This window comes from Primulina eburnea, chromosome 4 (genome assembly GCF_022965805.1).
Source record: "Primulina eburnea isolate SZY01 chromosome 4, ASM2296580v1, whole genome shotgun sequence".
NCBI classification, from domain to species: Eukaryota; Viridiplantae; Streptophyta; class Magnoliopsida; order Lamiales; family Gesneriaceae; genus Primulina; species Primulina eburnea.
Window position 1 is genome coordinate 43,209,152 of NC_133104.1, and position 27,228 is coordinate 43,236,379.

The 27,228-nt window shown below is 34.3% G+C and overlaps 3 protein-coding genes and 1 long non-coding RNA gene across 10 annotated transcripts; 3 read left to right on the forward strand and 1 right to left on the reverse strand.

The window, feature by feature from the left end:
* Positions 1 to 1,549: 1,549 nt before the first annotated feature.
* On the forward strand, positions 1,550 to 17,314 carry LOC140829280 (uncharacterized). Of its 4 annotated transcripts, none has more exons than XM_073192355.1 (8): positions 1,550 to 1,737; positions 1,842 to 2,010; positions 2,206 to 2,527; positions 3,164 to 3,234; positions 3,328 to 3,405; positions 3,482 to 3,569; positions 3,806 to 3,861; positions 3,950 to 4,158. In XM_073192355.1, exons 1-8 carry the CDS (start codon positions 1,672 to 1,674, stop codon positions 4,024 to 4,026), a joined length of 927 nt encoding a protein of 308 aa, XP_073048456.1. In that variant the 5' UTR covers positions 1,550 to 1,671; the 3' UTR covers positions 4,027 to 4,158. The 4 variants fall into 4 exon arrangements, 3 of the variants coding, with proteins under 3 accessions (XP_073048456.1, XP_073048458.1, XP_073048457.1); XM_073192357.1 differs by having other exon boundaries at positions 3,825 to 3,861; XM_073192356.1 differs by having other exon boundaries at positions 2,227 to 2,527.
* LOC140829278 (uncharacterized) lies at positions 5,261 to 12,657 on the forward strand. 4 transcript variants are annotated; one of them, XM_073192348.1, is made up of 11 exons: positions 5,261 to 5,713; positions 6,085 to 6,153; positions 6,284 to 6,379; positions 6,535 to 6,659; positions 7,200 to 7,395; positions 7,690 to 7,865; positions 8,635 to 8,764; positions 9,480 to 9,640; positions 10,598 to 10,677; positions 10,755 to 10,845; positions 12,246 to 12,657. In XM_073192348.1, the coding sequence occupies exons 1-11, from the start codon at positions 5,405 to 5,407 to the stop codon at positions 12,442 to 12,444; spliced, it is 1,632 nt and encodes a 543-aa protein (XP_073048449.1). In that variant the 5' UTR covers positions 5,261 to 5,404; the 3' UTR covers positions 12,445 to 12,657. The 4 variants fall into 4 exon arrangements, with proteins under 4 accessions (XP_073048449.1, XP_073048450.1, XP_073048453.1 ...); XM_073192349.1 differs by having other exon boundaries at positions 10,598 to 10,674; XM_073192352.1 differs by having other exon boundaries at positions 9,480 to 9,594; positions 10,606 to 10,677.
* LOC140829279 (potassium channel SKOR-like) lies at positions 14,793 to 26,690 on the reverse strand. Its single transcript, XM_073192354.1, has 13 exons — positions 26,156 to 26,690; positions 24,857 to 25,081; positions 24,653 to 24,716; positions 24,234 to 24,573; positions 23,753 to 24,048; positions 23,586 to 23,666; positions 18,246 to 18,344; positions 17,844 to 18,068; positions 17,032 to 17,220; positions 16,830 to 16,905; positions 16,150 to 16,444; positions 15,479 to 15,603; positions 14,793 to 15,280 (listed from the first exon to the last, which is right to left on the reverse strand). Exons 1-13 carry the CDS (start codon positions 26,461 to 26,463, stop codon positions 15,033 to 15,035), a joined length of 2,571 nt encoding a protein of 856 aa, XP_073048455.1. The 5' UTR covers positions 26,464 to 26,690; the 3' UTR covers positions 14,793 to 15,032.
* LOC140829955 (uncharacterized) lies at positions 20,149 to 22,807 on the forward strand. Its single transcript, XR_012117583.1, has 3 exons — positions 20,149 to 20,744; positions 20,877 to 21,756; positions 21,902 to 22,807. It is a non-coding gene; the product is annotated as an uncharacterized lncRNA (long non-coding RNA).
* Positions 26,691 to 27,228: the final 538 nt, after the last annotated feature.

A 27,228-nucleotide genomic window follows, 5' to 3' on the forward strand; every position in this document is an offset into this window, starting at 1 on the left:
AAAAGGCCCCGGCATCTTATCTCAAGTCCATGAGACACGAGACTCCGGCATTTCATCTCATTTCTGGGAGACATGAAGCCCCCGATGCTTTTATAGAACAAAATCGATTGTCTCTTTGGGAATCCAAGCATGACTGATCGGGACAGCGAGTATGACTCTAGCCCGACTATTTAAGGGATGTGTGATGATACCCTTGTAAGAGCCCGGGTCATGGATGACCCGGAATATCAAATGGATTCCCAAATCCGAGTAAGTCTGCAGGTGGATTCTTCTGGAGCCGGGCAGGTGCAAGCCCATGCTCGACTCTCCGGGCAGTCATAGGCCCGGGCTCTTGTATAAATCTCCAGGGAGGCATTCTACCCGGCCACCTCGATATGAGCACCGCACTCGAGTATACTAGCAGAATAGGATGTGGGCGACTGTCCCATCTCTGACACCGTGCCGATGAGTTGACATGTCAGAATATAGGGTGTGCTCAGCCGTCCTACTATAATTAGTAGCTAGGTAGCACGGAGAACGAGGTCATCATTACTTTTTCTACTATAAATATCAGGTTCTCTCTTTACATTTACATTCATTCATTCACACCAATATCACAGCCATCACTTGGCTACATTGGTTTTCTTGCTTGAGTACCCTGCTGACTTAAGCATCGGAGTGGTCACGTCGGACACCCCTCCGGCGCCCATTCACGAGTTCCTTTCATTGTGTGCAGGTTACAGCTGAAGCCATATTACGGAGATATATCTCATTGCTCTTATTCCCATCATTATATTGATAGCAGATCCGGTGGAGCTCCCGACCCGGCTCACCCATTTCACCCGGATCACATCAGTATATATATTTCGCAAGGTGTGATGGATTCAGTCACCGATGATTGTGTGGATTTGATTGTTTTTACAGGGTGTGGCTAACCGTGGAGCTTCGATTAGGGTCGGCAGGGACACTGAGAAGGCTGTTTTGAGGACCGGAGGCCTGCTTCAAACATGGATCCGTATGTTGTCACTTCCATGATTGCTGAGACGACTATTCTGTGGAAGCCATGAAAAAGATCAGCAGCGAAGATGACTTCTCCTATGAATTAATTATGTCTTGTTTTGTTGGATGCTTTTCTTAATTGGAATTTTTTGTGCAACTTCTCAAGGCAAACTTTCTAAATTTGATGTGTGCTGTATAATTCTAAGAATATGAAAATATTTGGATTGTCTAAAATTTTTAACTGCCTTGTTTGTTTCAACACATTTGTGTATGAAAACCAGACCGTTTTGGTGTAACGTTTTGGTATATATCAAAAAAATTGATATGATATTGAAAAATGATGATATAACATGAACAATTATTGACGAGTTGTCATACATTACTAATTACGTCAACACTAACGAAAAATATTTAAATGAAAAAAAAAACGAATAACTGGACTGAAATTATGAATTGATCAACAACCATATAAAACATTAAACATGTAACTTAAATGACAAAAAAATTAATACTCGTTTACATATACATACAATAATATTAGAAAAAAGAAAGAAATATTATTGAACTTTTTTATTTCGAGAGGGAGTATTGTGGAATTAACGGAACGAGTTCTGACCATTTGCCCGTTGAAATTCAAATGCGAAGGGGCGATCCCGAATTCACAACGAAAGCCTCTTCATTTCACCCAACGCAATGGGAAGACTGCGAGCAAAATCTGATTACGAAGAAATCAGAAACGCCCGTATTTCTGAAAACCAGGTTTCCATTTCTTCATCGAACCATTCGGCGAGATTATATATCGTGGATCCTTTCCATATTCTCCTTTGTGTAACTTTGCGTGCATTTATTGAAATCAATAACAGGCTCGATTGGCTTCTTTGGGCCTGCAAAAGACCATCTCAGAACTGCGTTCCCTTTCATCGTCGGCCAAATCTGAAAGAACCCTAGTCAGAAAATACTGTAAAGTTGATTACAGATCCACCCCTTTGCGCCGTTCCGCCCGATTGAGTGGAAAATCACCCACGTCTCAAGGTTGATTCACGAAAAGATACGAACTTTATATTGTTTTTTTATGAAAACATGCAAGGTCCCCGTCGGCTGCATTATCGGGTCCACCGCTGCATTAATAAACGTGGTTATAATATGTTTGCATTACTTTTGTTGTCAATCCTTGTTTGTACGTGAAATCGAGTTGAGTTTCATTTTATTTTTCTTGTTAGTGAACAGGGGAATTGGATCTTTTGAAAGGTAGGGGTAGTACTGGAAACAGCAAGGAAAAAAATCCTGGAAATGGATTTCTGGGGAGGCCTAAAAGGGGAGGGAGCTTGATCATGATTTCACCGGAAGCTTTGGCTCGACGTGAGAGAAAAGGCAGGGGGAGTACTGGAAACATCAAGGAAAAAAATTCTGGAAATGGATTTCTGGGGAGGCCTAAAAGGGGAGGGAGTTTGCTCATGATTTCACCGGAAGCTTTGGCTCGACGTTGTGAGAGAAAAGGCAGGGGGAGTTTGTATAATCCTGTCTATGGCATTTGCTGCCATTTCTGCAGGTTCTCTACTATGACGCACATTCCCCATTTTATTGAGCATGGAAGAGAGGGTGGAACTGGCACCCCCCCTCTGACCAATATTTTATAATCTCACAAATTTTATTAAAATTTTACATTTCACCTCCAAAATTTCATTAAATTCAACGAGACTAAACTCTTATCCGCTCAATACATGTTGGTGTCTGTATCTCCACCTCAACGTGTCACAGTTCATATTTATCTTTTCTTATACTTGTTCTCCTCATCTATATTCACTGTTGCTTCTTGTTTTGCTGTTCAAGGTAAGGTTTTTAATAAATGACAATTTTTTTTACTCAATGAGGATCACATTTGGGAAGCTATTGGATCTTTGAAATTTATCCAGTGTCTTAGTCCGTCAGACAGCACTAGGAATTTGATTTAAGGAGTACAGGTTTGGACTTTGGAGGTATTATCTTAGCAGATTCCAGTACATGGAATTTGCGCTTAATTTGAGACAGCCTTTTGTGTGTGCTTACTTCCAAAAAAGAAAAGAAGTAACTTGAAGATTAATTTAGCTCTGAAATTACTTTGAGATTACCTTTTGCCCCCCAGTTTCTATTAATGAGTTGCGTTGGGTTGTGACGGTTGTCTATAACTTTTCTTGAGAATTTACAGGCAAAAGAAACTGTGTGGTGAAGAAGACTGCAAACATTGTGGTTATCTTGACATGGACGAACCATGTTCAGGTCAGTTTACTTCTAAAAACATCTTATTTATCCTTCCATCCTCTGCATTGTATACGGGATCTTGATATGTATATCCCACAATCTTTCATACAGGCAAAACCGACTGCTCAAATTGTCATTCTAGTAATGGTATTCTTTGCCGAGCTTGTCTCAAGGTCAGGTATGGTGAAGGTAAGCTGAAAGCTGAGTTCTGGAATAACAAAAATTCATCGTGGGTACTAAATCATGCTTCATGTGCATCTGCTAGAAATGGAGGAAGTTAGGGCGAACAAAGAATGGATTTGCCCTCACTGCGTGGAAGACAAAGGAGTCAACCCTTTTTGGATATGTAATAGGTAAGTTTTCCGTGTAGTACGATTTATCTAAAATCAACATGAACTCGAACTATTTGTATTACTGGCTTCATGTCTTGAAATCTTGGAAGTCGTCCATCCGTAGAAATGATCCGAGGCTCCGAGTGAACTGATGTAACTTGTGGTGTAACAACATTTTCTAAATAAGATAATGGTGTTATGTATTTTAAGATTACGATCATTTATCACCTGACATTCTTGAGATGTGAGTTAAATAGTTCATTCTGCCTGAAGCAGCGAAAGATGGTTCCAACCGGGATAGCGATATACAGAGGTTGGTTTGATATTTTTGTAACCTACAGTGGCCGGCTGTTCTTGTTATGTATTTTATTTCGATGATTGATGGATCCATACTTCTACAGCTCGAAAAATGGGATACAAATCAGTGGCGCATATGTTGATGGACGAGCTTGCACGAGCTGATAAAAGTAGACGATGAAGCTCTTGGTTTTATGCTAATCTTTTTGGTATCAAGAACATCGAAAAGACAAAGTTGCTCTTTTAATTACTTTCAAAACTTTAAATCTGGAATGTTTCCATATGCCTGAAACAAAACACGAGGTATTTTCAATTTCAAGTCCCCAAATCTCCTTGAATTTCATAATTCTAAACACATTCATGAAATAATCAAGAGACATCATTTATATTAGTGATTATTTGTTAGCTTTGCGTACTTATATAAGTAAAATATTCATCTAAACACGTTAATTTTGTTATTTTCAAATTAATTTTTTAAATATTTTATCAGGAACGATAATCTATCTACAAATTTAAAATTATAGATAAATATAGAATTTGATTTCAAAATATAAATAAATGATGATATAATTGTAAGTTCACATCAAATTAATTAAAAATTAGTTAGTATAATGAACATAAACTTCACGAAAACAGCAAGTAAGAATTTTATGATTATTCAAATAGAATTAATTTAAATTAAAATAGTATATTTATTTTTAAATTTAAGATTAAAAAAATTCTAGATGCTGTTTGTTTGTAGTCTATTACGTTTCGTATAAATCAAAATGTAAACGACCATCGTTCTTGTGATTAATTTGTTTCAGTTGGACTTATAGAAAATGGTGGATGAAAATTGATGAAGTCAACTATAAAAAGATCATCTTAACACCCAACTTTTCATAGTGTGCACTTATTGCGAGAGGACTTTTATTTCATTTTAAAGCACAAATAACATCTATATATCTTGATAAAATATCTATTTATAATAAAAAGGTATTTAAAAGTAAAATTTCAAAATAATCTTTAAGACAAAAAAAAATAAATTATATTGTAAGTTTCTTTCTTTTTAAAATCCGATCTCCCATAATCTTGCTCCACTATTCTCATTTTTTCATGACATTATTAATTTATATAAACCTCTTGTAAGACAGTTGATAAATCAATTTTCTTAACATATATTTTATTTCGATCACAACAAAATATAGATTTTTACGTCAAAATTATTATTTTAAAGATTTGTGAGAGTGCTAATCAATCATTAATGAGTGGGTCTCATATGAGACCGTCTCACGGATCCTATTATTTTATCATTTATTATTATAATTAAATAATATAGATTTCTCGCACAAATATTTGTCATCATTAATTTATCCCTTATTTTTATCATTTATTATTATAATTAAATACTTTTCATATAGTTATCACCAATGGTAGTTAGCATTAGGTTGGGGAAGACAAAGCGACGAATCACTACAGACTCCGTCCGTTCCAAATCGAGCTCAGCACCGGACCACATACCCAAATTGATTTGAGAAATTAGGGTTTTGTGATTTCCAATCTACCCTCGTCTCTAAGCAATGCAGTTATCCCAAAACTACTACTTCAGCTCTATCCATTCAAATGCCACAAACCCAAACATTGTCTTCTGCGATTCTAAGAATTTGTCTCTAAAGCTCAGGAACTTGGCATTTTCGAGAACGTTGTTTCCGTCGGTTAAAGAACTCTCTACAAATTTCAGTGACCGTAGACACCAGCGCCGCGGCCGCTTTGCTGCCTTTGTTGCTGCTAAAAGAACCTCCAGCTCCGATTACTATTCTGTTCTCAATGTCGGTAGAAATGCTACTCTGCAAGAAATTAAATCGGCTTATCGTAAACTTGCTCGTAAGGTAATTTTCACTTGTTCACATATACTGTTTGGTTTAATACTTTAATTGATCGCGAAGGCATTAATATGAAGATGGAAAATGTTTCATAGCATAAGTAATTGTTCAGTGGTGTTATTCTGCCAATGTGGAATCTGATTTGCAACTACATTCAATGTGCTACATTCATTTTCTTACTGATGATGATTTTAGCTTTACATACAGCATCCACATCTTCACCATGAAGCGGTACCAATTATGGCTTGTTCCTAATATGTATTTTCTTGGCTTGTGGTCATATGATTCTTTCCGGAGTTCCAGTTATGTTTAAAAAGCTGCATTTCGTAACGCGGGTCACTACTGACTCTTAATTCAAAATTCTCATGTGAAAACAGTATCATCCAGATATGAACAAGAAACCTGGTGCTGAAGAAAAGTTTAAAGAAATAAGTGCTGCATATGAGGTACAATCGACTCACTTCACAGCTTCTTTCTCAACCTCTATCTATATAGTCTTTTGTGCATTCAGTGTATTAATTTGATTCATTTAATACTCCGCCCTTTGTTTGCTGTTGTAACAAGGTATCTATATAGGTGTTATCAGACAACGAGAAAAGGTCTACATATGACCGGTTTGGTGAGGAAGGTTTACATGGAGAATTTGATACATCAAATGTTGGGCCTCAAGGGGTAAGATTGCGAAAACCTGGCGGTAAATGTAATATTTTTATATTCTGAGTTGGAAATGTATTTTTTTCCTCTCTCTGCTTTAGTTTATAGCCCTTTTGTTTCTCCTAATTCCTTTGTCAGTCATCACTAATTAAATGTTCACTTTCTATTTTTAGGTGGATCCATTTGAAGTTTTTGCTGATATTTTTGGAGAATCCAATGGTTTTTTCGGAAGAAATGGTGAACAAAGTGGCTTTAATTTTAGTTTCAAAGAGAAAGAAAGTCGGAATCTTGACATTCGGTAATAATATGTTATAATTTGATCAAATATAGGTGATTTGATCTCTGAGCATTTCATGAAAATTTGGTTTTGTCTACTTGAAGTTCAAGGATGCTGAGATGATTGAGGGACAGTATCTTTCATGAGGCAAAAGGAAAATTATGTTGTTCTTAGTTGTATTTACTCTACCAATGCAAAATTTACTGTCAATCTGTTCAATGGGAATTTATTTTTGTTTTAAAAATAATTTTCCCTCTCACCCGCCCTTAAAACGGATGTTGATATTTCAATGTCATGAGCGCTATATCAAAACTTCAACTATTGTGAGATGGACTATCTTTTGTAAGTTGTCTATATCTGAGAGGATTTAATTGTCTTAATTTCTATAAGGTTGTATGGAGAGCAGCTGAATGTAACTCTTGCAATAATGCTTTGTTCTGTTATTATAGCTTTCCCGTACATATGATCTAGACAATTGTATGATCTTTTTATTGAATATCGTGATCAATATCATTATCGTGAATGTCGTGATTTATTTATTTTCATTCATCTACTTTGTAGATATGATTTATATTTGAGTTTCGAAGAATCGATTTTTGGTGGTCAACGTGAAATTGAGGTACAACGCACTATGACATGTGATGATTGTGGTGGAACGGGTGCAAAGTCCAGCAGTTGTCTGAAGTCGTGTACTTTCTGTGGAGGTAGAGGAGGAGTGGTTGAAACGCAGAAGACACCTTTTGGCATTATGTCTCAGGTGCTCCAATTCAGTAATGGTTCATTAAATAACTTGAAATAAGGGTCCTTACAGCTACCCGATTCCAAGCAGCAAGGGACCAAACAATTGAAGAAATTTAACAATTATACTTGGCACTTTTGTTATTTGGACATTTTAGCATTTAGTGAAATTGCAAAAAGAGGCTGAAAAGTTTTACGAAAGGCTTGAGCAGTAGTAAATCTGACTGGTTTTCTCGCTATTTATATTAATTTTTCGTGGTATTTGATTTTGTTTTGTTTGGCTTCCTGTCTAAATGATGTCTGTGAACTGTAGGTGACCACTTGCTCAAAATGTGGAGGTGATGGGAAAATAATTACTGATAGTTGCCGAAAATGCAATGGACGTGGACATGTTCAAGCAAAACATAGAATTGACGTGGTTGTTCCACCTGGAATTGATGATGAATCCACAATGCAAGTTCGTGGAGAGGGGAATTTCGATAAAAAGAGGTGTCTTTGACTTGCAATTGTCCCTTCATGAAATAAGTTTACAACTAGATTTCCCTTCATATGTTACCATTACACATATATATCACTTTTATTCAAGTTCGTATCCATTGGTCACCTTCATTTTTAATATCCTAATACCTGTTCTGGCTTACTCTATTGGTTAATAGTTTTAAACAGCAATTATTTCTTCTTATGTTGCTAATGATGATGAAAGTTGTCGCTAATAATGATGAAAGTTGTCTCTAGGATTATAGGATTTTATGACACCTATTAATTTGGTGAATAAATTTTTAATGATCAAGGAATTATTATTATATTAATGACCCTGGAGCAGTCAATAGAAAAGTTTGGCTTTTAAGTTGAAAACACTTGACTCATTTTTGTTTTATCTTGTATGAGGGCTGTGGTATACAACTACAAAGGTATCTCCAGAACCATTAAGTAGTGACTGCAACATAGTCTCTAATGGTAGGTGTCAGTCTAATTTGATTTTGGCTGTGTAGGTGATAATTTGTAGTCCAGCTAACTATTCTTCTCTGGAAGACATGGTTCAAACATTTTTTTTCGAGCAACGTCAATCCTATCTTGTCCACGGACCAAGAAGAGTCACATATTCTTCATGTTCTTTTTTTTCTGCAGGTTACGTTAAATTTGCTTTTTCTTCGTTTGTGTCACTGTTACCTCTCTCTGTGCCTCTGGTGTTATGTGCATCATTTGAAAATTTGAATGTATTTCACATAAAGCTTGTCATGCTGTTGTCTCGTTGCAGGGGTATAGCTGGTGACCTGTTTCTGGTCCTCCATATTGAGGAAAAACAAGGAATTCAGAGGGATGGCTTAGATTTGTTCTCAAAAGTAAATGTTGACTACACAGAAGCCATTTTGGGGACAATTAGAAAGGTATTAACAATTCTATTTTTGAATGCAGTGGTGCATTAAATGTTGATGAGAATATAGTCTTCTTACCATATTACTCTACATGCTAAAATCTTTCATATTTTAAAATTTACGAGTGTCAATATCTACTCTAGCACTAGGACTACTAATTATGTCAGGATTCTAGTTTGATTTAACTTTCTTCTGATCTCATGTGTTTCATGCGTACACGTCAATGATAGTGAGCATTCTGTACTTCACCATTTGTGAGAACGAGAGAGAAACCAACCTAGCACGATTGCATTTATATGACCTTGAGGTCCGCTGTGGCCTCAAGGTTAGCTATCAAGCCAGGGAAATGGTCTAAAGTTTATTTTCTTTATAAAGAAATGTTATTAAGCATTGAGGATGAAAAGGACTATTCTAACTTGTCTGAACAATGTGGTAACCAAATGATACATGTATACATTTTTATATCTGGCTTCCATGTCACCTCCAATGAGAATCAAGAGGTAACACCATGATTAATAAATGAGGTCCAGGTTACCGATTGCAAATTGGTGTGCTTGAGGCTTTTTATTATCATAAAACTCAGTTGCTCCTTTTCCCTCATTTTCAAGGAATAATCTGATCATCATGTGATTTGCAGTATGTCAAGATAAAAATGCATCAGACTTTGACCCACTAAGCGTGTCCCTCAAAAGGTCACTGACATGTAATTTTTTTGTGCAAATCATAGGTGAATACTGTGGGAGGTACTCAGGATCTACGAATTCCCCCAGGAACGCAGCCAGGAGATAAAATAAAGTTGCCACACTTGGGTGTACCCAACATTAACAGGCCTTCTGCAAGAGGTGATCATTATTTTACTGTGGATGTTCAGATCCCAAAGAAAATTAGGTCCGTTATCTACTTAATTAGAACGAGTTTGTCTACAAAAACATATTGCTCAAGTGTGTTGTCTTCAAAATTAATGGGATTTTGTTTCCTTGTATTTGGTAAAGAATTGTCGATGTTCAATAGATTGGTTGTGAGTTTTTCCTGCTTCTTGTGAACATCCCTTCCCTCAGTACATTCACTCTTGGCCAGTTTTCTCCACTGAATATTTTGTTTACTTTTTGGTTGACATGCACATGATACTGTTTTAAATCGTTTCATGTTTGAGGTTTGCCTTTTGGTTTAGGAGTACAAAGTAAAGTATAAATCTATGAGATGAGGAACTGAAAATGATTCTTACGACCCAAGTGTCACCCTTTCACGTGGACTTAGTCAACATTATGGGATTTGTTGTGGGCTGTTTTTGAGTGGTGCTTGATAGATGTAAAAAGGCAGCTGGACAGTTCATCTTTTGATGGATGCTTGTGCTCCTGGTATTTTCTCTAATTAAAATCGATCGCAGTTGGTAACATATTAGATAAGGTCGAGAGATGGCCCTATGCCCATGATTAAGCAGCGCACTCCATGCTACTTGAGTGAAGCTATAAAATAGTATTTAAAGGTAGTAGTTTAAAAAGGAAAGTACAAAAAATAAGGATATAGAGGCGAGTTGATGTATGGCATCTTTTTTTTGTCTTTTTTGTTTTTTCATTTATTTTTATTTGTTTGGGTGCATTGCTGCTTTACATGCTCCAGAAATCCAGTTTATAAGTTTTGAGAAGTTCACCATAAATATTATGTTATGATAAACATCTCATTCTTTTTTGGCTTGTGAAAATGATGGATATTTAATTCCAATGGGAATAAGTGCAGCTGTGCAGCATAATTTTTTTTTTTTATCATTTAGTGTCTTGTTTAACATATGCCATCATACAATATTTAGATCATCTGTCAATTGATGTTATGCCACCATAATGATAGTGATGCAGAGCGAACCCTAGTTGAAAAGTTGGCTTCTCTCAGGGAAACTGAGGGCTACTCGCGCCCAGTAAACAATGGTGGTTACTTTTTCGCTTAATGAATATCTTTCCACTTCTATTTCTTCCTCTTTTTGTTGCCTTATTTCGTTATATCGCAGCAATGCAAGGCAAGCATGATGAAGATCACAGCTCAAGCAATAGAAGCAATAGTGATGCGCACTGGTGGAACCCAGTCAAAGACTTCTTGTGGTAGGTTTTTTTATATCGACCGGCCTCTTTTTTACTTATTATATGTCGTTTAATATCACTGCTTTTGTTAATGCTCATTTTTTACAAACCAACACATATCCTCGTAATAGTCTGCATGAGATGATATTCTATTTTATATATTTAGGCCCTGCCTCTTTTTAGTTCTAATATTTCAATTTATTTTCCCTCTTTTTGTTCGTTTCATTTGTTATAATGCATCCCATTTCTTTTTGTAAATTTGATTTAGATTTATGAACCTTAGTCTGAGACCCTCACTGCATTGTCTGTGGGATGGGTCCAACCTCGGGCTTATAGGTTAGCGTTTGTCTATTGCAGAAGTTGTGTGGTTGTGATGCCAGTTTCTTACAAAGTAATGAGGAATAGCTTAATGCCAAATGGAAAGCTAGTCAGAGTGAGGTTTTGTGTTGTTATAGTTGATGGATTTTGTTGTGTTTGTGTAAATGCATTATATACACGATGTGAGGATATTAGAGTTGCGCCAAGAAAATCCACAAAATTTTGGTTTTTGAAGTGCAAGTTCCCTCTCAAATTTTAAAGTTTTTACCATGTGTTTATTTTGATGCTATAACCTAGTCACTGAAGCTCATGAAAATTCCATCACAGAGGTAGACCACTCAGAGTATTGGGATATATGCATGGATTCTCTATGTACTCTGGTTGGAATTGTAGATATTCTTGACAAATATGGTATTAGCTGCAGAACTAGATTGGGAAGAATCGAGTAATTTCTCTGGAAAACAATGTACAGAGAACAGAACGTTGGCCCATGTTTTTACTCGATTGGGAATTGTTTGAATTTTCCTTCAATGCTATGAATGAAACTCTTACATGGCTGTGGGACTCTAAATCATTCGGAGCTCTGCAACATTATTTAGGAAATAACTCCCTTCACCGAGCAGGTTAATTTGAGATGCAAACTGAAAGAATCCTTTTTTGAGCGCAATACTAGTCTAAGAGTGTAAGAGTATATAAAGGAAAAAAGGTCACCTGTAGGTTGCATGCGAACATAATTACATATGTAGGGAACTAGTGGAGACTGGCAATTTTGAAAAATCATTTGGACTATAATTTATAATTTGTGGCTGCTGCAATTCAGACATTTGTTGTCTCCAGAGGTTTTACACATTTATTAGCTAATGCACGTTACTTGAAGATGGCATCATTTGTTCATTGCATTTTAAGTTTTTACTTGCTTTAGGAGCCTCTCACATATTTTAGTAAAGATATTTGGCCTTTCTGCTACCATTGTGGTATCTTCTGTTTTTGGCTTGAGCCTTCAATTAATTCCTATGCGGTGAGACTCATTTTATTGTGTCAATTCTCTAACTTCATCTTTTTGGCAGCAGATTTCTCAGCTTTTAACCATTTTACTGTCACAGGAGAAAGCAATCTGGGGAAAGATTTGCATCAGTTTGTATCCGTACATCGGCAATTTGGAGATACAAAAGCCCTGCAGTAGATTTTCCTGGCATGGTTGCTCTTTCTACCATTTTGGTTTCTGCAATTCTGTTTACGCTACAGCAACACATGAAAAAAATGAAACGCGATTCTCATTCTCATCTCTCTCAGAAAAGGTGAAAGAGCAGTCCTAGTGAATTTCGGAACTTCATATTTAAGGTTAGTTTTATGTGAAATTTGAAGTCAATAGAAAGTGAATGAACGGTTCCTTTTTTCAGTTTTTCTTAAATACTCTGTATCAGATGAATTGATAGGTATTTCATGTAATACTCAATTAAGAGAAACCCAATTTTTATAAGGATTGGCAAAATTTGTTCTGTTGATCCATTCTTGTATCAGTTCATATAAAACTCTGTTCAATTTTTTTATCATTCAATATCAATTTACTTTTCAAAAATTTTATTTGAATAGGAATTTGTGGCTAGTATCAGATCTACAATCAAACGAAAAAAATATGCCAAACGGAAGGGGTTTTATATATTTAATTTGCCGAGTTAAAACCCCAATACAATTTCCAGGGGTGGTCAATTTGGTATTTAGGAATACTGTTGTAAATGTATATCTTTTAGATAAATAAAATTTTCGAACTAGAAATTGTTTAAACTAATTTTTTTTTTTTATGTTTTCTCTTTGAGGAATATTTTTGTGTTTTTACTCACCTAAATTATTATAAATACACGTATGAATTTCTTGCTATAAAGGAACCCAACGGTGGAAGCCGGCGGTGGACACGTTACAACCTCCGGCGAAAATAATATATAAAAATTGATTTTTTTTTTATTTTTTGGGATAATTCTGAAATTATCTTTATTCCATTAATCATAAAATGGATTACAAATACCACTATTTATCAGCGTTCTAAAAATCCCCGCCTAAGATCGTCTAGGCGGCGGCGCCTAGGTTTGGACCGTCCCGATTTAGGCTAGTCGAAATTTCCAGGCGTCACCATATTAACGGTCGCCTGACTCGAAAGTCGCTTAGGCGATTTTACAATTAAAAATCCGCCTAGGCGGTTTACACTTAAAAAAACAAATTATGATATTATTAATTATAGTATATATGCATATCACCACCTAGTCGGATTTCTACTTCTAAAAAAAAACCAAAATAATAACATTAATAAATAATAATTATACTTTAAAGAATAATGTTGGAAACATATTTGACATTTGTGATTTGTCTCCAGCCCAGCCCGTTGCTTGAGCTTTAAAAAAAACCCCTTGTTCTTATTAATATATATTTATTATTACAATTTTAAATTTTATAGTAATATACATTTCATATACAAATTAATTACTGTTAGATCCAACCTATCAAAAAACTGCATAAACTTGCAATTTTCATTATTAATTTTTTTTTACTTAGAGAACCCGCTAAGAATCACAATAAATCGAATTTCGTTAAAATTCTATATCTTCGTTTTATTTTTATTTATTATAATCATTTTTATTCTCGTCGTCATCCTTATCATTTATTCAATTTCATCATCATCACATTCATAAGGTGATTGAATATACATACTCTACCCAAATATCTTATTATCACTTATAATTATATTTTCTCAATTTTGAACTATTTCGAATAAACTATGAATATCTATTAAATTGTTGACAATAAGAGAAAAAAATAAATATAAAAAAATTATTAACAAAATATTATTAACAACTTATCATAATAGCATTATCTTAAAAAAACATTAACTTTATATTAATAATTTTCTTCACTTCATCCAACTAATATCATTCAACAAGAACATATTAGAATTAATATCATAGACGAAAATAAATAAATATGTCTACCCGGGGTAACAAACGTAATTCATACACTCCTCCATTCGGGGCGGATATCTTCTCCGTCGAGAAATTGTCATCTCTACCCGCGATCGCTAAAGCTAATACAGTAGCCTGCAAATCATACTAAATCGCAATGAATAGACTGAGATTCGTCCGATAAGACGTTGACAAAAGAAATTAAGCTCATAACAATTAATTAAACTATCATCAATTCTACAATCTCAAACACTCCACGCCTTACAATTTTATCAATTTAGCTTAGAAGGAGATTGTTGATTTCAAGTCTTCTACACGTTCATTTGCTTCATGTCGTGCTCCTTTTTCATTTTAAATATTTAAAATTTAAAGAAATTGCTACGAGAAAATACATGACAACTTATTTTATCTATAATTAGCGAATTATTTGATTTTTTTTCAGGTATTCATTTCATATTCAGTATTTTTGTTAAGCTTATTGTATATTTAAACAATAATTGTTATGAAAATTATCAACAAAAATGAAAATATTTATATCCAAATGAAATACCGAGTGGGGTTGAATTGAAGTCACCACTCCAATCAACAAAACCTACCGGTTTAATACAGCCATTTTTTTTGGTGTTGTCTTTCTTGGTAAATGAAATTGTATTTTATCTTATATTTCTTTATCAAAAAGTTTTTTTTTTTGAAAGTGTACACATATATTATAATCACTTGCAAGAATAAGATAATAATTAATGTTCGATTACATTTTAAATATAAATCCAGCTTATTTGAAACCATCTTCATGTTCTTTGGAACTCTGGTTCCCTTCAGCGTGTGTGTATATGTATATAGACAGACGCGCACAGATAGATGCATACTTCAAAATAACCATTATTATCTGTCCCTCTTTTCCCATTATATTATGTCAAAATTATTTTGAGTTATTTCGTTTCATGTAAACTTCACTTCCCTAGCCAAAAAGAGCTTCTGATCATCGCTGATCATGCCTGCATCAGTTATCTTGCCCCCACTCTCTGATAGGATACAGGTAGCATCCAAGAAATCTAACTGCGCTACCGCTGTTTCGATGAGTTCTTCAATGGTTTTTGGAACCCATATGACGACTCCAAAGCTTCTTCCATCCCTATGATCCGATGGAGTTCCACAGAAAACGGTGCACTTTCGTTTTGGCAATTTATCTGTTGGAAAAATGCAGGCGATGTGAATATACTTTCTATACAGATATATAAGGGGGTTGAGTGTAACGCAATGCGTCTAGGCTTTACGCCAAATAAAAGACATGTGAAAGGAAAGTCTTTTTACTTTTGTTTAACTAATTCTTAGTCGATAATGAAATACTATCATACAGAAATGAAAGGATCGTACTTGTACTATACCTTGACTTGTTTCACAGGAGGAATAAGAAGTTTCTGACGTTTGCGAAATCTTAGCATCTTCCAGTAGTTTAAGCACGTTCCTATTTCCACAAACGCGAGCTTCATCTATTGGTGTTTTGCCCCATCTGAGAATACCATGCGGAATAAGATTATGCAGACAGACCAAGGCAGTAAATACAAAAATAAAAAGAAAAAAACTCATATCTTCTATAGTTAAGAAAGTGACAAGTAAAGAAAGCTGTAGACTTGTTTTATTCTCTTGCATCGGTCTTCAGTGAAATGATATATTTAACATTGCATATTTGTCAAGATTAATGCATATTTGTCAAGCTGATCAAGTAACTTCAAGTTACTTAGTAGCATGCCTCTTAATGAACTCCCCACCCCCGCGAAAGGATAGTACCACGAAAATGAAAGGGTCAAGTCATAGTAGCTCGGACATTATGATGTTACCTTAATCAATGATCATCATTCTAACTGGTTTGTGTAATATCAATACTAGATTAGGCAATGACAAATATACTACCTTTTATTATATACACCGAATCTCAAAATTTTTAAAAATTGTAATAACTTCAAGGGTAATGTTTGCTATCGAATGGTTGAACCATATCTATTTGGCCCACAACAGATTTAACATCCATTATTGAAAACAAACACGAGTTCACTACCTGTCTATTGCAAAAACACTGGCCCCAGATTCCAGAAGCAAAAGAGACTCTGAGAACAAGCCCTCTGATGCAGCTAGATGTAAAGGTGTTCGAAGATCATAATTCCTGGAATTCGGATTAATTCCGTTGCCCAAAAGTCGTTTAAGGAAATCTGTGTGCTTACTAGCTACCACCTCACAAAGACAATTGCCAGCATTGTCAACAGATAAAAATGCACCTGCTTTAACCAGTAAAGAAGCTACTTGACCGTGGCCATTCTTGATTGCTTCGTATAATGGAGTCTTTCCAAGATTGTCTGCAGTTGAACACACCAGTCAGTCACTCACCAAAAAAGAGAACCTCATTCATCATTTGTTTCCTTGATACACACACAAAGATATCATGTGACATGATATTCTGCATTTAGTTATGTCGTATTTATATGATATATGGATCTTTGGGACTTCAGATAATATATATTGTTAACACAAGGGATGTTTCACAGAATGTTCACATGCATTTAAAAGATTAAGAACTCATTATAGTCGAATTATAACCAAAATATGAAAATTCTTGCGGAGCAACAAAATGGAAAGAAAAACCAAATAAACACCATAAAAAAATGAATGTTGAAGATTGTTTCCAGCATTTTAGCCCAAGACTTGTGAAGGGATGATGAGTAGAGAATAAGAAAAATTTACCTTTAACATTGACTTCCACTTCTTTTTGGATAAGAAAGCGAATGATATCTTCATATCCTTTGGATGAAGCAAGATGCTGAGAAAGAATTTAAGTTGCTATATAACTGGATGTATAATGTTTCGTTTTCACAATTTGTAACAAAAGTAATCCGTCTTTCTCGCACGCGATGAGTATGCCATACATAAGTATGAAATGTAATACCAGAGGTGATCGTCCATCATAATCTGTCTTGGAGGGATCTGCTCCTGCTTCAACCAACTGCCTTAATCTGTGTAGATCTCCGTCATGGGCCGCCCAATTCAATCTTGTGGCCAACTCTGATATATGTTTTCCTATTTGCAATGTGATATCAGACTCCAGTATCTTTTTTTGAATATTAGACTCCTTTCCCTGACAATCGTAACCATGCTAACTCACAATTCTTGTTTCGCTCATTATTGGCCAAATATTTTCCAGAAAATCAAGTTGAAATCTTGGAAGTCATACCAAAATGTAGGCAAAGATGATTGCCATTTTATTTTAAATTTGGAAATCTAGGTTCGATGTGATCTAATTCGAGTTTTAATCCCTTACACGTGTATTGGTGACTAATTCTGACCATGCAGCTCAACCGCCAGATAAATGATGCCGACTGTATTATTTAGTGAATATGGTTGCCAGAAAACACTAGTCCACTCGCATTAATGGGAGGCTGGCCAACACTTGGTTCTTTAACACTCCTTACATAGAACTCAAGGTTAAATGCAATGTCTGATCAAAGATAATTGAGTTTTTAGAATTTGTAAGTATAATCTGTTCACAAATGTCATATCAGAAACTACTCCAAAATATTCGAGTTATTGGTGGATGAACTACGACCCTTTAATACTTTGGCGGTAGCAAACTTCTATAACTTTAGGACAAAAGATGAAACATATTTGTGTTTCTATATACTACTGAGTACAGACTGGTCAGTTTTGCATGAATTTTCAGGAGTTTGGATTAGCACAAACACAAAATATTGATGAACTTACCTCAAGAAGATTGTTAATGATAGTATGTCCATCTGAGAAGTGCATCTCAAGTGCATCCAGAATCGCCTTCTTTTCAATTCTTAGAAGCTTAGATAGTTCGACAGCTTGGATCGTATGAGGTTCAGGGATGTTACAAAGGACAGAAATTTCCCCAATAGCACAATACGATTGTGTGCTGGGCACATATTCTTCTGTATAACTTTCTTCTGAGTTTCTTACTGCACTCTGCACTTATAGCACCTAAGTCAATTCAAACACTGACCAAAAACTAAAGGAAAACTATTAGTGCTAGACAGAAAATTGATCGAAGATTAAATTCATCTAATCCACTTTGTTGTGGTGCGATCCTTCATTTATTAATATTCTTGAGTTGATAATGAATATGATTTAGATATATTATACCAGTTTACCGTCGCAGAGGATGTAGAGTTGATCGCCCATGCTTCCCTCTTCAATAATTACTTCTCCCGGAAGGAAAAATTCTTCGTGCGTCTTAATAGCCTTGAAAAATCAGCATAGCAAGTAAGCTTACTTTGCCAAGTTTAATAAGATTATAAGCAGAACAGGAAATAACTGATATATGTTGTGGCATGGTAAAAACAACCTACTATTAGATAGTGAGATGTATCACATTTTCATAAATATATAGTAATATATATATATATATCTAACATACATATAAATATACCACTTTCATTTGTGAATTTCCTTATATGTCCTTGTTCATTTATAATTTAATTTAAGTTAGTAAATAAATTAATAGGTTATCTTAAAGGTTTTTTCCCTAATTTATTGTCCATCTTAAATGAATTTGGCCATTAATATACATTCCTCTTTCTTTCATAACTTTTATGCCAAAAAATTATTTATTTAAATCTCCTTGTTAATTTAAGTTAGTCTAACATACATATAAATATACCACTTTCACATACATATAAATATACCACTTTCATTTGTGAATTTCCTTATATGTCCTTGTTCATTTATAATTTAATTTAAGTTAGTAAATAAATTAATAGGTTATCTTAAAGGTTTTTTTCCCTAATTCATTGTCCATCTTAAATGAATTTGGCCATTAATATACATTCCTCTTTTTTTCATAACTTTTATGCCAAAAAATTATTTATTTAAATCTCTTTGTTAATTTAAGTTAGTCTAACATACATATAAATATACCACTTTCATTTGTGAATTTCCTTATATGTCTTTGTTCATTTATAATTTAATTTAAGTTAGTAAATAAATTAATAGGTTATCTTAAAGGTTTTTTTCCCTAATTCATTGTCTATCTTAAATGAATTTGGCCATTAATATACATTCCTCTTTCTTTCATAACTTTTATGTCAAAAAATTATTTATTTAAATCTCCTTGTTAATTTAAGTTAGCAAATTAAATTAATAGGTTTTTTTAAGAATTTTTTGTAATTCATTGGTTTTTTTATTCATTGTCCATCTTAAATAAATTTAGACATTAATACACATTCTTCTTTCTTTCCTAACTTTTATGCCAAAAAAATTATTCATTTAAATTTCTTGTTAATTAAGTTAGCAAATTAAATTAATAGGAACATACATATAAATATACCACTTTCATTTGTAAATTTTCTTATATGTCCTTGTTCATTTATTTAATTTAATTTAAGTTAGCAAATAAATTAATATGTTATCTTAAATGTTTTTTTTCCTAATTCATTGTCCATTAATGAATTTGATCATTAATATACATTCCTCTTTCTTTCATAACTTTTATGCCAAAAAATTATTTATTTAAATCTCCTTGTTAATTTAAGTTAGCAAATTAAATTAATAGGTTTTTTTAAGAGTTTTTTTGTAATTCATTGTCCATCTTAAATAAATTTAGATATTAATGCACATTCTTCTTTCTTTCCTAAATTTTATGCCAAAAAAATTATTCATTTAAATTTTCTTGTTAATTAAGTTAGAAAATTAAATTAATGGGTTTTTTAAAGAGTTTTTGTAATTTTTTTTTGTAATTCATTGTCAATCTTAAATGGATTTAGATATTAATACACACATTCCTATTTCTTTTTAAAATTTTATGTCAGAAAAGTTATTTATTTACATTTTTTAGTAAATTTTTTAACAAGTTTATTTTTAAATATAAACTAATAAAATCATATATTATATAGATATTAAAATACGATAAAGATTAGAATTTTTTAGTCTAATTTCGATTGTGTCTTTTCTATGTACCCTTATATTTCTGGATTTTGCACTTTGGCTTCATAGAGGATTAAATTTTTTCGCTGCTTACTACCATTTGATAGATATAGGGCCCATTTATTTCCTATGTTTCTTCCTTTCATATAACTGCTTCATCGTGGTCATTACTTTTGATGGGTTATTTCATCCACCTTCCAGTGAACTCACCGATTTCTATCGCCTGCAATTTGTTTATGTCGTTGTGATCCTCAATTTCTCTCTGTTATTTTGGTTTTACTTCTTCTACTTTTCATGGGGCAGGGTAGATGGCCGGCTGCCATCTCGAGATTTGTCTCAGGGTATGTGTTTCGCTCTCTTCATTTCTCTCCTGCTTGCTCTGTTGCTGCCCCTTTGCATCTTCCGAGTTCCTGTATTTTCTATGTGTTCTCCTAACGTTATTTTGCCTCTTAGCTATGTGTGTTATCTTAAAGAGTTTCATGTAATCATTTTAATTTGGCAGCGGCGCTGCTCAATCTCGGCGTGTTGGTGGTGCCGATTTGTCTACTTCCAACGGTTAGCTGCTCTGTTATTTTCACCATGTTTATTTGCATCAATTGGATTGTTTTCCCCCCTTTGATCTGTTTATATTTTTTTATCGCATGTGGTGCTGTCGTTCAATGATATAATTCCATCATACTACATATATTGTGTTCGTTCCTCTTGCATGTTCTCCTATTTGTATGTAATATGTTGTTTTCATCGTACCTTTATTTTACTTGGATTTTTTTTGCTCGGTTTTCCTATGTTCATTTTTTCGCAGCTGAAATACGTGGGTTTTTTCCCCCAATTGCATTTCTTTTTAAAATTCAGACAATGAAGGAGATATTGCGGGTAACAGTGTCTTGCCAATGGTTCCTTCATGTCAATTTTGTGGTGCACATAGATTCCCTTGTGAAGCTCCATCTTTTTGTTGTGCATGTGGTAAGATTAGATTGCCATCTTCTATTACTCAGATTGCCTTGCAGGAATTATTCAAGGACCCATCATCTTCTTGGCTATTTTATTTCGCTGTAAAGTACGATTGCACAACAATGTTTTCTCTTTCACTTCATTTGGGGTTAGGCTTGACAAGGAATTGGCTTCTCTTCAATGTGGGGTATACACATTTCGTGCGCCTGGCCAGATTTTCCATTCATTGCCACCACTTATACCTAATTCGGATGGTCCAAGGTATTTCCAACTTTATTTTTGGGAAAACGATAATGGTTTGGAAAATAGGATGTCCGCTTTCCCGGACGCTTATGTTGACAGAGAACTCATGGTTTTGCTGATGGACATAATGAAATTAAACCCTTATGCACAACTTCTAAAGAGGATAAATCAGTATTCTTCAATCAGAAACTTAATATTGCATATTTCCAAAAATGTTCATGTTGACAAGAGATGTTATAACAGCCCATCCGTTGATCAAGTTGCTGCTATTTGGGTTGAAGGCAATGATGATGCTAACATTCCACATAACAGGGACATAGTTTCTTGTGGTCGTGATGGTCAAACCCATCAAATACAACATTATTATGGTTATTATGATTCCTTGCAATATCCGTTTTTTTCCCGTACGAGGCCAATGGGTGGCAGCAGAATATTCTGAAGGTAAAAAATGGGTATGCCCATGTTGACGTGCATGAGAATGTGCTACCACTTGCAGATGTTAATTCATTTGATCGTATTATTGTTGGTGAAAGTCGTGGTGCATTTTTAATCTTTTACCCCATACTCAATTTTAGTAATTATTTCTTGCATTTTCCCCCAAACAAACAAGATAATGGTCGGCTGCATATATTTATATATTTGTCCTGCAACTAATTTGTGTGTATTTTATTTGTTTCATGTAGTTGTTCGTGGAAAAAATGATAGGATGGTTTCTTGTAGGGAGTACTATTGTACACGTTGCAAATTCTTGGCAGCAACACTTCGTTAATCCTGTATGGTGGTCGATTATTGTAGCAATTTGTTGTCGATATGTACATTAAACTAGAAACAACGAGATTAGATTACTACAAAAAGCACCAAAGTGAGATAAGGTCGGAATTGTACCAGGGTGTGGTTGACGGTATATCCAATGGTGAATCACGTGGGAGTGAGGTCGGGCAACGTGTTGTTTTACCAGCATCTTTCATAGGAGGTCCAAGAGATATGCGATGTCGATATCTTGATGCAATTGCATTGGTTCATAAATTTGGAAAACCTGACTTGTTTATTACGATGGCTTGCAATCCGGATTGGAAAGAGATTCGAGAAAATTTATTTGAAGGTCAGCTTGCTCATGATCTTCTAGATTTGGTCTCTCGAGTGTTTCGTGCAAAATTACTTGATCTTAAGGACCAGATTCTTAAAAAGTCTATATTTGGCCATGTTGTTGCTTATGTTTATGTTATCGAGTTCCAGAAACGAGGTCTATACCTCATTGTCATATGATTATTATCCTGCAATCTAACTATAAGATTAACTCGCCTGAAAGGTTTCAACTCTTACGTTGTTGCTGAGCTTCCAGATAAAAATGTTTTTCCTCGATTGTTTGGTTTGGTCTCACAAGATATGATGCATAGACCTTGTGGCACGTTAAATTTAAAATGCCCATGTATGGTTAATGGAAAATGAAAAAACATTATCCTCACCCTTTTTTAGAACATTTTGTTCAACGATATGATGGTTACCCTATATATGTACAGGAGGAGAAACGATGGTCGCTCTGTTGAGGTTCGGAATTGTACATTGAATGCTCAATGGGTTGTTCCTTATAATCCCAGAGCATTTTGTTTGGGATCTACCAACTAGAACTTGGAAACCAAGGAAACAAAGACAGGTTATCGGACGTGTTGACTCGGCAAATCCGGCAGAAGGTGAGAGGTATTATCATCGTTTATTACTTCTTCATGTTCGAGGCCCTAAGTCCTACTCTGATTTGCTCACTGTTTGTGGAATATTTTGTTTCACTTTCAAGGAAACAGCACAACGTAGGGGGCTATTAGAAAGTGATAAGAGTAATTTTGATTGTTTAAATGAGGCAGCAAGTTTTCACATACCTATTGCTTTGCGTAGGTTGTTTACTACGATCTTAATACATTGTGTAATCCTTTGTTTTGTTGTTTGCAACCTTAACTGAAAATTATTATCGTACTATATCTTATATAGACACGATATCTCATTATTATATAGATTTATCTGTCTATTGCTTAGTTTGAAAATTTTTGTCAATAAATTGCTTACTCTATAATATTTATTGCACAATTATTGAAGGCAAAAACTTGTGTGAGACGGTCTCACGGGTCATATTTGTGAGACGGATCTTTTATTTGGGTCATCCATGAAAAAATATTACTTTTTAAGCTAAGAGTATTACTTTTTATTGTGAATATGGATAGGGTTGATCCGTCTCACAGATTAAGATCTGTGAGACGGTCTCACATGAGACACACTCATTATTGAAACATATATCTCATTATATATCTCCACGTGCATCGCACGTGCACCTACCTAGTATATATATATATATATATAGAAAAATGCCCATCTTACTATTTTCTTGATGAAGCCATAGGAACAACCTTTGAATAGGGTAACTAGCCTAACATGTGGTTCATATATCTTTTCTGATATCTGCACCAAGAAAAAAAAACAGAGAATCAAAGATGATGACCTTCACAGGAGTTCATTTTGAGTCTAAAACGACGCTTGATACCAACCTTGGCTCGTATAGCAAGAGGAAGATCCTGAAGAGCTGAAACCTCAGCGTAATTGCTCTGGAACTGTAACAGTACATGGCCTTTGATTGCCTTATTCAAACTTTTTCCAAGCTTGTTCCTGTTCATATATTTGATGAGTTCTCCCATTTTATCCCTGAATCTCACAGTTTTGGAACCTTTGACGATCAAAGCAGTCATGTTACCCAGCAAATAAGCACCAAGAATCATGTCGAATGAAACGTAGATCATCACAAATATCATTTCCCTGGCATTCACAGCATGGATTTCACCATAACCTGCAAGTACGGACCGGGGAAACAATCAAATTTATTATAGAATCTTGTTTAGAGGATCCAGCAGGACAAGCAAAACAAATTTATGGGTTGTTCATAATTCCAACAACGGAACATTAGATTCATAAACCACATAATCTGATTGCCAATCATCATACGTTTAATTCAACTAATCGCAAGGAATTTACCAACAGTTGCCATGGTCACGACAGCAAAATACAAGGCAGTTATATAACGAGTCCATAGATCAATTTCTCTAAAGTGCGAGTAACTGTAATCCCCCATCTTTAAACTGCCAATCCACGTGTACCCTTCCTCTGATGGAGGTAGAGTTGTAGCCAAATAGTAAAATATGCAAGCTGCTGTGTGCGTGCAGTACAATTCCACCACAAAAAGCTTCACGATTCTTGTAAACATATAGTTTATACGTATGTTTTTTTCCATCTTTCCGAAAAATTCTGTCACCCTCAGCGCTCGGCTTAGCCGGATCCAAAGCATGTATCTTACTATCTCCTTCCTTCCACATCCCTGAGTCAGTTAAGTTTTGCATTCGATAAATTTCGAGCGCGAAAGAAGACGAAACAATCACGAGAACAAGAAAAGTAACCTTGAATATGGCATCCCAAGGAAAGCATCCCAATAAATCGATGAGAAATCTTGATTTTAAATACCTACAAAAACCAACATTTTATACTCACACACACATTTTATCCCAATATATATATAGTCACACACACATTCATAAAACACTAAAATTTTCAAGAAAGTGAGCAGAATAAAACGAGTCGAAATTCCATATTCATCTGATCACCTGATGGCGATCAAGTTGTGATTATAAACCATGCAGTATGAATGAGGGTCTCTATAGGCAACGAAGAAGCAAATGAAAATGTCGAAGAAGAAAGTGAGTTGGCCGGCACTGTCGAGGAGGAACAGATTCTCTGGCAGGCCTCGGAAGAAGGCGAACTCCAGCGGAGTGAAGAATGATGAGTACACAGCCCATATCAGAATGAATTGTTGCCATGCTACGTACATCCTGCATGCATTTTCAGTATCCTTCTTTAATTTCTGTATTTTGATATTTTTTGGTTTAGAATCTTGAATTAATCTCGGCCTAAAAACGGATCATATGCATTTTCTGAGTATCTACTCTATCGTCCAATATACAAATTTAAATACAATAAGATGTAGATTTTTTATTTATTTACTCGCCAGGTTCTTGAGAAAAGATAAAATAATTAATATAAACAAATTTGTGAAAATTCAAAAAATAATGTGTAATATACTTCTATAATTTATCTATACATTTTTAATAGATTATTATACTAGAAAAGAAAATTATTTAGTCATTTCGTTATAAACATTCCTAGTTCTTATATTAATTTTGTATATTATTGTATTCTTTTATTTTTTTTTATTTAATAAATCGGTACGTTAACCCGAACATAACCTGATTTTGATTGATTTTCAACCAGATGAACTATTTTAATAATATAAACACAACCCAGTAGTGAACCGAGCAAACAAATTAACTTTGTTTTAAAACTCGATCAAAAAAAATTATATTGTACTTATAAATTTATAAAGCAAGAACATTTTTATATTGGAAAAAAATCGTTGGCAATCTTGGTTGTTATTTCTTAAATATTTATGACAGTAACATAATTAGCATATATTTAAATTACCATCATATGCAATTAATCTTAATTAATTTCCACTCTCTTCTCACTTAACGTTTTCAATTGCTTTTCAACACTATCAAAAAATTCATCATTTCTTGATTCGATATGATCAATAAGAAAAGTTGTTGTCCCTCTATTTTAGTAAACTAAAAAAATTTACGACACACATACACGACCGAACATAAAAACAGCAGCTCTAGCTAATGCAATATAATATGTCAGATCCGCCATCTTTTTACAAAAACAAAAAGTGCAAGAATGTATATCCAATGTTAGCTAAGAATCTACAGTGTTCGATAATCAGACTCAAGGTAGAAGAATCTGAAACATAGCGAGCTATTCATACCAAACAAGTTTTTTTAATTTTCCAAAAAGTTCTCCAGAAATGATAAAAAAAGATAGACCAGCAGATAATTGGTAAAACATACCAATTTTCAGGATGAATAATGTATGAAGGGGAATAGTGGCCTCTCCTCCCATGATTGCTGACACTGGTGGAGAAATCACTTATTGCATTGCTGTTGCTGTTATCTATGAAATCTTGGCCGGAGAAGCAAATATTTCTCAAGAAACTGAAGGGATTTTTGCTGCCAACTGTTGAAAACTGTTTGGATTCTTGAATGTATTCTACTGAGTCATCCTGCTCCCTTCCTCTCGATCTGCTGCTACTATGCATGTTTTCCTGTTTACCATCAAGGGATTTTGTTGGTTTGTGTGATAACTTTGAAGTGATCATGTATAGGTGGTGGGATGTAATCGATCCATTTATTTATCATCTTCTGCGTATAAAATATACGCTTACTTATTAGGAATTCCAGTATACACGTTACTACGATCAAAATATACATTTAACATGGTTCGTTTTTTCTTTTTTTACCAAGTGTAGAAATTTGGTGTGGGTTGTACTAAATCTGACAAATAATACTAGTATTTTTCCAAGTGCTAATCGAGTAAAAATATGAATACAGAATAAATAAATCTGAGGCCATGGTTTGAGTAATTTATTTGCTCATTATAAACAACCACAGACAACACAATATCCAAAGATAATAATAAATAATAAAAAGCCATCAATCAAAATGTGATGTGAGTAATTTGTTAATGTCCGTTCATGCCTATTGCTTCTTGGGAATCGGGACCAATAGTTGTTGTCTGTGTTTTTTAATCCTCAAATTCTAGTTCTTCCAGAAAAAAAGTGATTTCTGCCAGTGAAGTTTTCGCTTTTCCAGAGAATACAGACGATGATGCACAAAAGTTTATATGCTACATCAAAACATTAACAAATTATAAGAGCCACAAGGCCTTAGCCCAAGTGCCACTGTATGTCATCTGTTGACATCGGCTTAAGTCCCCGATTTGTAACTAAAAAAACATTAACAAACTTTTTTTTTCTTTTTAAAAAGACATTAACAAAGAAGTGATTACTTTTTTTAGGAAATTTAAATACTTTTTGTCTGAAGAAACTATTTGAGACAAGTAATTATAATATTAGCTCTTACTA

Excerpts from the sequence above, each read along its gene's own strand:
- LOC140829280 (XM_073192355.1), top strand. The coding sequence starts at position 1,672 with ATGGGAAGACTGCGAGCAAAATCTGATTACGAAGAAATCAGAAACGCC. Across the intron at positions 3,406-3,481 it reads CAAGGTCAGGTATGGTGAAG|AAATGGAGGAAGTTAGGGCG; the intron begins GTAAGCTGAAAG and ends TGCATCTGCTAG. Across the intron at positions 3,862-3,949 it reads CGGGATAGCGATATACAGAG|CTCGAAAAATGGGATACAAA; the intron begins GTTGGTTTGATA and ends ATACTTCTACAG.
- LOC140829278 (XM_073192348.1), top strand. The coding sequence starts at position 5,405 with ATGCAGTTATCCCAAAACTACTACTTCAGCTCTATCCATTCAAATGCC. Across the intron at positions 7,396-7,689 it reads CTTTTGGCATTATGTCTCAG|GTGACCACTTGCTCAAAATG; the intron begins GTGCTCCAATTC and ends TGTGAACTGTAG. Across the intron at positions 8,765-9,479 it reads TTTTGGGGACAATTAGAAAG|GTGAATACTGTGGGAGGTAC; the intron begins GTATTAACAATT and ends TGCAAATCATAG.
- LOC140829279 (XM_073192354.1), bottom strand. The coding sequence starts at position 26,463 with ATGATCACTTCAAAGTTATCACACAAACCAACAAAATCCCTTGATGGT. Across the intron at positions 16,445-16,829 it reads AGTGGAAGTCAATGTTAAAG|ACAATCTTGGAAAGACTCCA; the intron begins GTAAATTTTTCT and ends GTTCAACTGCAG. Across the intron at positions 15,604-16,149 it reads AGTGTTTTTGCAATAGACAG|ATGGGGCAAAACACCAATAG; the intron begins GTAGTGAACTCG and ends TGGTATTCTCAG.